The sequence below is a fragment of the Montipora capricornis genome, chromosome 12, assembly GCF_036669925.1.
Source record: "Montipora capricornis isolate CH-2021 chromosome 12, ASM3666992v2, whole genome shotgun sequence".
In the NCBI taxonomy this organism is placed as follows: Eukaryota; Metazoa; Cnidaria; class Anthozoa; order Scleractinia; family Acroporidae; genus Montipora; species Montipora capricornis.
Genome location: NC_090894.1, coordinates 9,035,231 through 9,047,730, shown reverse-complemented (window position 1 = coordinate 9,047,730; position 12,500 = coordinate 9,035,231). Strand labels below are relative to the sequence as shown.

At 36.1% G+C, this 12,500-nt stretch overlaps 1 protein-coding gene across 1 annotated transcript in view; it reads right to left on the bottom strand.

Moving 5' to 3' along the window:
• Window positions 1-12,500, bottom strand: part of LOC138027327 (complement receptor type 2-like) — a 23,021-nt gene that overhangs the window by 10,022 nt on the left and 499 nt on the right. Inside the window, exons 2-5 of the mRNA XM_068874907.1 lie at window positions 7,533-7,721; window positions 4,298-4,495; window positions 3,654-3,842; window positions 1,181-1,369 (exon numbers count right to left, since the gene is read on the bottom strand). Of these exons, the coding sequence (XP_068731008.1) occupies window positions 1,181-1,369; window positions 3,654-3,842; window positions 4,298-4,495; window positions 7,533-7,721 (765 nt within the window). The remainder of the gene's footprint in view (window positions 1-1,180; window positions 1,370-3,653; window positions 3,843-4,297; window positions 4,496-7,532; window positions 7,722-12,500) is intronic.

Below are 12,500 nucleotides of genomic sequence, written 5' to 3'. Positions count from 1 at the left end.
TTTCATGACAAAACACCATGGACAAACGAAAGAAAAAATGATAAATAATGAACAACAATAGTGTTTTCTTGGTGTTAGTACAATAGAGCAGTTTTCAAATGACGGTGGAAAGAAATTACGCGATTGCAATTGCCACGCTTGATGATTGGTTTAAATATGTCGCGCCAGTTTATCAACCCATCAGAAGGAAAACCAAAATCAGTGCGATTTTTTCCCGCGCTTTGCGCAAGTTACATGGAATTGCTACGAATTTGGATTGGTTCATTACACTGTTTGCACCAGCTGTGATTGGTCCATGTAATTACTTTGGTAATTACAAGGCAAACTAATTACAAGGGTGAAATGTGGGTCTTTGACTCCAGCTGCATCACGCTGGTACAGAGTCAAAATAACGACTGACAGCATAGGTCATAACTGCATCGCACAGTCACCTTGAAACATATCTGAGATGCAGTCAAGCCAAGCAACCACCCAAGTGAGTGAATGAAACAGCTCACTTGCTCACTTGGGTGGTTGGTTGGACGCATCTCAGATATGCTTTAAGGTGACTGCGCGATGCAGTTATGAGATATGCAGTCGTTATTTGACTCTGTAGCTGCGTAATGCAGCTGGAGTCAAATACCCACATTTCACCCTTGCTCATCATAGAGTCTCCAGTAGCTCAGTGGTTAGAGCATCCGACTAGATCACAGAGGGTCGTGGGTTTGAATCCCATCTGGGGCTCGGATTTTCCGAGTTCCCAATGGGTTGCATTAACATTTCATTTCATATGTGTAATGGATAAGGCTGAGTATTATTGATATGAAGGATTGCACAGATCAAAAAGTCTTATCCAACAGTGGCACTGACCAAGGCAGATAGCACCTTCCAGCATCTGAGCTCTAATACTAGATAAGCCATACAAAAAGCATTATTTACCCTTTGACTCCAAAAGAGTGGTCAGTACGTAAATTCTCCTCAAAATTTCAATGAAATGTCAGTCAAACAGGTATCGAGAATGAAGATTACTATCGACTTAATGGTGTGATATTGATATAAAACCAAATTCTCATGACTACACAACAAAGAAATCTATGGTACAAGTTAGGAGAATGAACGTTTTGATCTTGGGAATGAAAGGGTTAATAAATAATATTATTGATCCTAGCCCTTACTCCTTAGAAAAAAGGTAAGCACTTACCACAAACCGGCTGGTGTCCGTCCCAATGGCCATTTTCCAAACAGCGGCGCTGTGTGGACCCTTCTTTCAGACTGTACAAATTATGACAGGTAAAAGTTACCACCACACCTTGCATGTAAATTTGTCCTTCCTGACTACTATGCTTCTGACCATTTTCAAGACGGAGCTCTGTGGAGTTGCATGTCTTCACTGCATGAAGAAAACAAGTCTGAGTGTATCGATGATTATGTACTAAATACAATATGAGCGACCGTATTGTATCGGATGTACAATGTCGAGCCGAAGGCGGGACATTTTATACCCGATACAATACGGGCGCGAATATTGTATTGTGCTTATGAAATGTCAGCATTTAAGTGTTAATGTACACTAGGTATTTTGGTGATTCAAGACATTTAAACCGTGAAAATTGTAAGAAACATTTATGTCAATGAAGAGAAAGCTGTATCAGAAATACAGATATTGATTCATAAAACATTTCTTTTGTTTTCCCATCATGAATTATTAATGAGTTTTATACGTAATATTATTAATTGTTCAGCAAAGCACATTACAGGATGCATGCTCAATTGAAAAAAAAGTTAGGTAGTCAACGACATCTTCTTTTTATTAATTCATATGGTGATTATTATCATTATTACTGCTATGTATCACCACAGAATCCTGAATATGCAGTAAGCCTCGTGTCTGATGTGTTTAAAGACCCTTTTTTGGGTGGGCCTACTATATTTAACGACTATTCACCGAAGCGGAGGTGGCTAGTGGCGGATATTTACCGAGCCACCAAGCAGGGAGGTAACTACCCAGCACTAGCCACCGACACTGAGGCGAATAGTTGTTTTAGTAATATACTAAAACAGTGAGATAATACAGCACAAAAACACGATTTTAACTCATTTATTCCTGCAAAGATTACAACATTTTCAGGCGCAAATTCCACACCAATATTATTGCTCAGAGGTGAATAGCAAAGCCTAACTCCAACCCTAACCTTTGAGTAGCCAATCAGAACGCATCTTCAACGTTATCCACTGTTTTAGTATTTACTAAATACAGATATACAGTATATGGAGGAAAATTTCTGTTGCAAAATTTGCATGACTTGTACTTGGAGGAAATTTTGCATCTCAAAATCAATAATTAGCTGTAGCTTATATTGATTGGAAGGAAAATAATTTTAGTCAATAATTTTGTACTGCGCACTAGGCATTTAATGAAACTAGAGAACTTGGCAGCCTTCTAAACACTCTGTCTCATGCCAGACAATTGAACTCGTTAACGGGTGACACTTCAGGGGTCAAAAGGTCAACAACATCTGAGTCTACTTAAAATCTCCCCCCTTTCCTTCCAAAGAATGACTTGCAGATCTTACTCTGTCTAATGTCAGACGATTTTACTCATCAATGGGAGCCAGTTTAGGTCTGAAAAGGTTTACAACATCTACATGTACATGAGCATATGTCCATGTACCGTGGCTTACTACAGTTTTCCGACAAAAAAGATCAAGATTTTGAAAGCATTCTGTGAAATTAAAGTAATAGGATGTCTCTTCTGAAGTGTCAGTCACTGCAATTGATTTAAAATGTAATTTTACCAAATAAATAAATGCAAATCTGGGGAGAATGCAAATATTCAAGTCCTTTATTTAAAGATCTAAGAGTTGTTAAGCTTTTTGATATTATTGCCCTTCAACTAGCAGTATTTATGTATAAGTTTCATAATAAACTCCTACCTCCTGTATTTGACCGTTACTTAAATCCTGTTAGGAATGTACATAGTTATAATACTAGATTATCTAGCAAAATGACTTATGCAATTCCGAAAGCCAGAACCAATTATGGAATCTTTTAATATACGTTTTCAGGGTGCTAAAGTCTGGAATGATATAAGTGATGACCTAAAGCTTCTTCTTCTCAAACATTTCAAGGAAAACCTAAAGCTAATTCTTATTGAAAACTATTGAAAATTCTCATTATCTTAACATCATAATTCTTCTGGCCTTCCGTTGTTTTTGACATTTTGTTTTCCTCAGTCCTTTATGTGTTGTTTGCTTTGGTGCGTGTGTGCGTGTATGACCTAATTTATAATTTTATTAGCTTAATCACCAGAGTGTGGCTGTCCTATTTCTTTAGCCCCTATGGTTATTTGGGGCAGCCTGTACTTCTTTCTATTTTTGTAATATTTTGAAATTTATTGTTTTACTGTTGGTACAAATAAAGTTATTGTTGTTGTTGTCGCCTTACAAAGGTCTCCCTTTAACCCTTTCACTCCCAAGAGTGCCACTTATAGATTTTACTCTGTCTAACGCCAGACGATTTTACTCATCAATGGGGAAGAACCCCACGGGAGTGAAATGGTTAACCGTTTCCTTCCAAAGAATGACTTGTAGATCTCACTCTGTCTAATGCCAGACAAGTTTACTTGCCAATGTGGGCTGTTTCAAGAGTGAAAGGTTAATGAAAGTATTACTAACCACAAGTAGGTGCATCTTCCCAGTCACCATCTTGTTCATAACACCTGATTCGAATGGGACCAGTATGCTGTTTACCAAGAAATGCATACCCAGGATGACAAGAGTAGTTTGCATACCCACCGGTAACATCATAAACACGGAAGGTGTAATTTCCATGGGGTGTGCTTGGAGGAGGACCACAGGTTTTTTCTGACGAAGACAAACACATCAATATGTTGCTAATTAAATTTCAAATAAATAGTCTGTTTATTCATCCATATTGTGGCCCTAAAGCTAAATTATGTAAAGAGTCAGCAAGACATAAAAAAATTCAACAAACAACTGAAACCTAAAAGTTATGAAATGGTTAAGAAAATAATGCTCTCCTGTAGCTATGGGCTTTGGGATTACATGTAAGTTTTTCAGAAAAGGAGAGTCATTAATTTATCTTCTTGACACAGCAACCTGCCAATTATTTATTTCTAAAAATAAATGAAATCCAAATGATAACAGGGGCTTTATCGCAGTACTTTTTTTAAAATTAAATGTCCCACTAATTGCTGCCACAAGTACAACACAATGCAGATCAACATTTCGCACGTTCTCGACCAAATATGGTAAAATGGCATAACAGTGGAATTGCAGTGTACTTAATGTTTACTTACTTCTGCAGGTAAAGTTTCCTGTCCATTTTACACCTTGTGAAGAAGGGTCCTTGTCACAGAGAATACTAGTTGACTGGCCATCAGCAATGTAACCACGATCACAAGCATACTTGACAGATTGTCCCAGGGTGATTTTCACTGGATTTGATGTTATATGGGCATGAGAAAATGTTGGCAGAGGCAGTGAGCATTCTGTAACTACAAAAAGAACCACAGATTTTCCCACTGAAGATGACATTAATTAAACAAAAACATAATTCCACAGAAAGAAACTTTTTCTGTCTTGGTTTTTAGGTTTTAAGTTTTATTACCGCAGGATCTCTGATTTAACAAAGCTCACATTGTTAGTAGGTCCATCATATGATTATTATATTATTAAGTGTTCCCAATAAGCAAAGGAATATTTCTGCTAGGCTAGCTACTTTTGACATGGTAAAGTCCTTGTTGATTGATTGACCCTTTGTGGAAACATTTCAAGCCAAAAGATTGTTAAGGTTTATGAGCCCCCTTTTATCATGTTTCTGAGGTTTATCAAATTGCCCATTGTTGTACATTAATTATATAAACTATATAAATATATTATAAAATTATACAATTAATTATAAATAATAATAATAATAATAATAATAATAATAATTATTATTATTATTATTATTTATTATAAATTATATTAATTAATTAATTAATTATATATAAAGATAAGGTTTATGAGCCCCCTTTTATAGTGTTTCTGAGGTTTATCAAATTGCAGCAAAATTTCAAGCAATTAAAGGCAGCCTACTTCTGCAAAGAACTGCAGCCATAAATCTAACACCAAACGGAAAATAATAGAACGAAAAAGCCAAGTCAGTTTTTCCTTTTTCCTGACTGTTACTTATGACCTATGGGTCACAGTTCTTTGCAAAAGTTTTATGCCAGTTATCACTCAAAAGTTGACCACATTCTGAACAAAAACCCAAAATAAAAGAATTTAGTTCCATGTACAATAATAATATTAATGCCAATAAAATTTGATAAAGTTTAACCCTTTGACGTCCAAACCGGCCAAAACCGGCCTGACTTAGTATTTTACTCTGTCTAACGCCAGACGATTTTACTCGTCAATAGGGAACCCCTAGGGGTCAATGGGTTTAAAATGAACTACTGGTATTTACAAGGCTAAAAGTTATATTTAAAAAAAGTAAAAAACCCAACATTTTCGACATTAGTTCATTGTGAGGCAAAAGAGCACCATCTGCTAACTGCATATTACTTTTACACTCTTAGGTAATTCCCCAATGGAAAAGATTCGCAACCTAGGGGTTTTCCCATCAGAAATAATTTTCCTTTGTGAATCACACGATACAGAATAGACGTTCTAGTGTTCTACCAAGGTCTGATGTTTCCTTATTCTAAGAGAAAATAGCCATGAATACTTTGAGTAGCAATTTTCAACATGAAGAGAACCAGTCACTGTATGCTCCTCAGAACAGTTACAGGTTATTTTACGAAAATCAATTAGATCTATTTGCACATAAGAAAGAAGATTGCTTTGTCATTATGACTAAAAATGATGCCTTGTTCCTGGACCAGGTGTATTTTACACAGTGACGTAAATATTAATTTTTTGCTTTTGTTGCACTAGAGACTCAGACCATTTTCACTCTTCTTGAGATAAATTTAGCCACCCTTTTTACTTCTCCATTAAAATTCTATTGTCGGCCATATAACTGCGGAGGAGCTTAAGTCTCAGTTTACAAAATTTAATGTATGTCATTTACGCATGCATGTGCGAAATGGTGGTTGTCACGAAGGCCTGGAAATAGCTTAAACTCAATGGTAGAAAAAATATGCAGCTAATTTCAGTTGCTGATTCAATGGCTTATTGTTCAATTCAGAGGAGACGTAATCTCAGACGCCCAATAGTGCGAGGCTTCGAATCCTTGGAGCAGCATGGAAGGTTGTGGTAGCTCAAGATAACTGGCACAGTCCATTGGTAGTAATATGTAAGAAATAGTAAGGACGAAGGGAAGGAATGGAAGAATGTAAGGCAAGGGAAAGATGGAGGAGTAATTTAATCAATCTCTCTTTTTTCATTATTTTCATTAAAAAACCAGGTCCCATTTTTTTTATTATTACAACGCCGAAGAAAGGGAAAACCTTCTTCTTAGTCAGTTCATAATAGCCTAGGTTGAAAAAATTTGACCAGGTTGCGAAAATCAACCTAAGTTAAATTACCAGTAAAAATATTATTAACCTAAACTTAAATTTAACATGTAACATTTACAATACTTGTCCCAATAAATATTTTGCTCCAGTTCTCCTGTCACAGGTGTAGTACCAAATGACTTACACACTGAATTACATTATTTACATAGTGTCCTTAAATTACATGCAGAAGATTTTAAAGTACAACTTACAGCTGTGCAATCACTGAAATAATTTATGCAAATATTACAGGAAGGTTCAAATAAAGAAAATATTCTACAATCATTACAACTATTCACTGTCCATACATCACTTTATAAATCACATTAATAACACAAAACAAAGACATTAGACCTAAAAAGTCTCCGTCCATTCCTTTAACAAAGTTGGGTAATTTGTTACTCTTGGACAAAATTTATTTTTCTGTTTGTTATTTTTAGTCCTAACCTTGCTTTTAAAACCTTTGATAAATGCCTCCTCTGGCAATCTTTCCAGCTAGAAGTGGATCATTGAGAAAGGGGCCAAATGCATTTATAATACCATTATTATGATGCCTTTATACAAAGTAAGGACTCCATGTTATTTTTTTAATCTAAAAATGCATGGTTCAAAATCTTTCCTGGGGCCCGTTTCTTGAAAGTCTGGAAACTTTACAGGCTATTTTCAGTGTCACGATTCCCTCTGTATAACAAGAACGGAGAGGATTTAAGTCGTCAAACTTCACAGTCAGTTTACTTTTTGTTATCTTCAAAACATGTTAAAAGATCGGCATTCCTGAACAATCGGTCGTAGGTTCACAAATGGCTTTTCAGGCCCGAAAAGTTGTCGGGACTTTCGACAAAGAGGCCCCTGGACAGATACTAGTACTGGGAACAAAAGAGAAAGTGGTTTCTCCAGTGCACATTGCTCAGAATGAAAATGTGCTCCTGGTACTCCAGCTGCAAAGATCACCATTATCTAGAGACTTTTTTACTCAATCTGTGGGGGACAGTCAATGGGTTAAAAGCACACTGACGCTACAAGTTGGTCCAGAGGGTGTGTGACTTACTCTGTGAAAGGCACTTCGGAACTTTTCCACTCCAGCGATTGTGGGAATTACATTCAATCTTCTTTGTGCCATTGAGTTGGTAGGTTTTATCGCAATGAAAGGAAATGACAGCTCCCACAGGAAAGCCAATGCCACTGCTTGAGACTTTTCGTTGCCCATGACGAGGGGTCCCAGGATCATCACAATCAGCTAAAATTAGAGCACAAACGATGTAAACAAGAGACAAAATGAACAGCTTGTACTGTCGCCTTTGCTTCACTTGTGGCATTTAAAAATCTTAAACAAACCAGATATAATTTAATTATACATGCTGAGAAAGAAACGAGCGAAAACTCACAGAGTAATAACCAAAATGTGGCACTTTACTCAACAACTGCCCTGAAAAAGGAAAACTATAATAATGCAGGATTCAAATCAATTTCAAGCATTCTATCTTATGTGATCAAACTTTTAAAATCACCCAAAAGTTTGAGACCACAACAGGTTTCTAGGGATTACTACTGAATTGAGTGAAGAACTTGCTTTATGTTTGTTTTCAACAAAAGTTATAAAGTTACTTCACCTTGTGAAGTCCAGCAGTTAACCGAAAATCAATTAAAAAATATTATTGTTTAGACAGAGAGAACCGCACACTCATTAGCTCAGTTGGATAAGCATCTGACTACAGTGTGGGAGGTCATGCACAACCATTGTTCATAAACTCTTTGGGAAGTTAAATTTCCCACACACTATTCCGAAAGAGCGGGGCATGAATTTCCTAGTGTTATAACACTATTTAATTAAGGGCTATGCTCATAAAAATAATAAACTGCTTACTTAACCTTAACAGGACACTAAACCTCAGTCTTAAAAAATGTTTCCCTGCAGTTAGAGGGCAACACTTACAGCTGTAAATACCAATGGTCAGTGCTCAAATCTCTGACCACCTAGATTTGCCTCCAGAAAATAAAAGCCAATGAGATACCTCCTTTCAGTGAGTATATTTTCAAAGAAGCTGTGTCACAGCGGTGCAATTCATTTTGTGTAATTTTTTTCTTGCCCCTACTCGCTACATACCTTAGCCAGAAGACAAATCAAAGCTTTGTGACCAAAAGTGTTTGTCCAGCATACATAATTTAAGTTAAAAACAACAGAAATGAACTTTATTACAGTGCATTTCAGAAAACTTTTGACAGGTGATTTGCAAAGTTCGTTGTAAATTTCATAAGTTCGCTTTGAACTTGGGAATTTCAATACGTAACTGTCAATCAAATGGCAAACTTTGAAACGAACTTGGGAATTTCACGCCAAACTTCGTGGGAATGTGGCAAAGTAATTTCCCCATTGCTCTCGGTTGTTGTTTTGAAATGAGTGCCTTCACCGTACAAGGAAAGGCAATTCCAAGTTTTGTTCAGCAGAAAATTATTGAAAGCTGGTTAGAATGGAAAGGACCACCTCAAATAGAACATGAACTGAGACTTCCCAAACAAAGTATTGCCAAAATTGTTGATATTTCGTTCCAAGAAGGAATATCGAAGACAACAAATGAAGAAATATCACTGGGTCAGCGCGTGCTGAATGATGTGAATAATTATATGGAGTGTTGTAAAACTACCAACCCAGCATTTACAGCAGTGAAATCCAAAACAAACTGGTAAAGAATAACGTTCCAATGTTTGCCTGAAAATGTCCCGTTGGGTGCATGCAGCCGCAGCGTAACGCAAGATCTTGGTCTATATTCTTTCAAGAAATTCAGCATTATTCCACAGGAATCACTGACTCTTGAAAATGAAAATATACTTTTCCAGTATTTAACAGCTTGCGTGGACAATGCATTTTTTGTTTGTGATGAGAGTCAAGTGTTCATTCCCACGAAGTCCGGAGTGAAGTTCCCAAGTTCGCCATTTGATTGACAGTTATGTAATGAAATTCCAAAGTTCGAAGCGAATTTATGAAATTCACAACGAACTTCGCAAATCGCCTGTCAAAAGTCTTGTGAAATGCACGGTAAAAACTGTTAGACTGAACAGTTTTCAAAAACCATCAATATTATTACAATATTATTACAATCCAGTTTCAACCCATTTACTCCTGAATTGCCTACAACTCACGACTAAAATAGTCTGGAGTTAGAAATTAGTAAAATATATTAAGTCTCACTCCTAGGTGTCAATGGATTAACCCACTGACAGCTGGGAGCGAGACTTGACAGATTTTACTCTGTCTAACGCCAGATGATTTTACTGTCAACTGGGGATATCCCAGGGCAATTGAGGTGTCAATGGGTTATGCAGTCAAAAATTATGTTCCCTCCATCAACCCACTGGCACCTGGTAGTGAGACAGATTTTACTCTGTCTACCGCCAGACGATTTACTCATCAACTGGGGGCATCCTAGGGCAGTTGAGGTGCCAATGGGTGAAGTAATTATTTTTACATGCCACTTAATTCATTTGGTTGCAAGATCCCAGTCAGTGAAATTAGCTAAATTTCATGACACAGCACCTTTAAATGCCACATTTATGTTCATTTTGTATGAACATAGTTTCTTCAATGTAGGGTCTCCTCCCTGACTTTCAACTATTCTGGGTTGCTGTCCTTGTATTATTTCCCTCGTCTATCCTTATTTCACCTAAATATTGCAATGTGGTCTGGTCATCCACCTACTGCTCTAACCTAAATTACATTTACATTTTGCAGAAGCATGTAGTGCGGCTGATAGCAAAAGCTGACTATCTTGCTAATACCACTCCTTTATTTTGTCAACTTAGGCTCCTTGATATCTTCAGTATTAATTCTTTTTCCATTGCCATTTTCATGTATTCGTATCACAACAATCTTTTGCCAGTTACCTTTCAATGCTTTTTCACAACTGCTGGTCAATTTCATCAATACAATACTCGAACTGCTTTTCAGTATAGATCACATTTCTGCAGAACTGATATTAAAAAATTTGGTATCCCTTATCAGGGACCTAAAGTCTGGAATTCTCTACCAGCCACAATAGTTAGCTCTCCTTCTAATTTTTTAAAAAATCTGAAAAACTATCTCAGTGAAAGACAATTTCTTTCTAAAGTTTTAGAACGCACAATGCCTGCTTGCCATGTATTTAAAGCCATACACTTCGTCATTAAATTTTAGTCCAGGGAAGCCAACTCCCATACATGTAAGTGTCAGCTTCTTTAGGCTTCCTTGTCACTGCTCAATATATTATAATATTTATATTTTATTGCTTATTCTGTAACTATAATCATTTGCATTGTACAAGTATGGGAGACTAAAATAAATAAAGAAATAAAAAGGTAATAATAATGAAGGTCTCTTCCTCCTACAGCTGTACATACTTTGAACTCTTTGGCAAAGGGTAGACACTACTGATATCTCAACAACATTAGTATCAAAATTCATAAGAAGCTATTTAAATGAGCTTTTTCAATGACTATCTACTTATTTCCTACACAGTACTAATTAATACAGAATTTCTTTTGAACTGAGAAAATTATAAATGTACTTACAAAACCTAATAAATACCAACTCACATACCTTACATATTAATTAATCAATTTACTTATTTATTTATTTTCATTGACTGAAAGAAAGGATCACTTACAGCTTTAGAGAGTAGACATAACTAAAAATCCTGGTGTGCCAGAAAAGAAGAAAGTGCAAAGTAAAACATGCACCGACGTGAAGGGATGGCCTTTTAATACCTAGACAACACAGCTTACAGATAAAAAAATTACATTCATCTTATATGAATAGACGGTTCATCGATGAGACAGCACATGAACAAATTAGAACAGTGAGAACCTGTCTTTAAATTGAAGAGCAATAAACACACAAAGACACTTAAAAAGGGTCACCCTATTTTTCAGTCACTTGTAGAAGAGATATTTCAAAAGTAACCATACAGTAAATTTATCATTAAAAATGCAACACCAATAATGGTTACCGTAGTTTTCTTTCTACACTGGCTTTGTTGCTGATTATTGACTTGGTGGATGACTTCTGGTCCTGGTCAAATCCTTATTTAATTAATTAATGTATGTCTCTAAAATAGTTCCTGTCGGACTACAGTCAGTTGCTATTTGAAGGTTGTGCATACTTTTAAAAACGTATTCATTAAAAACATTAGTATGGAGTATGCTAGACTTCCATTCACAGACTTCACATGAAGTAGTGTTAACATGGAGCAACATCAGTGCCAATTTCTTAATTATTGACACAATATTAGCCTGAACATAATCTTTTGTATTGATCTCTCATCAAAAGAGTTTGCAATTCATTTCACGCTCTAAGACACACTAGTCTAGAGATTATTTATTAAGTATTTTAACCCTCGAGCTTTGCAAAAGTGAAGAATGTTCGCAATTTGAGTTAGAGATTACCAAAATTAATAAAATTTGGACAACTAGTCTGCCGAGAAAACAATGTAGTAAAAACAGATGGTGTTATATTCTTGTGGAGGGATCTCGTCGGCTTAGTTGAGAAGATTTACAATGTTCAGTACAGTACATTACCACGCATAGCATTTATAAAGTCAATTACGGCATACTACATTAACTTGAGTTAACCTCAGAGTACGTTATGAGATATATTAAAAAAAGGAGTGATAAATGGAAGACGTAGGACAATGACTCGAGATTGATTACACAACATCGCACAAAACTATTAATTTTTACGCCGCAAAACGACATTATTGTTACTCATATTCATTAGGATCCCATTAAACAATGACGAGACATTCTTCTGAAGATAGCACTTTCGTTTTCCTTTCTGTTTGGCAAATCACAAGCTTGTTAATACGGGGCATAGTTTCTAATCTTGTTTCACTATTGAAATTGGTACGTAATTATAAACTTGAGGAAATTGAAGCCAGAAGATTTCACGAAATTACTCTGTGCGAAAGTACATCGTAAGAGAAAAAGTGAACTGAGCGGTGAAGAAGTGAATAAAAATATGGAATAGCCAGTGTACTGACCATTGTAA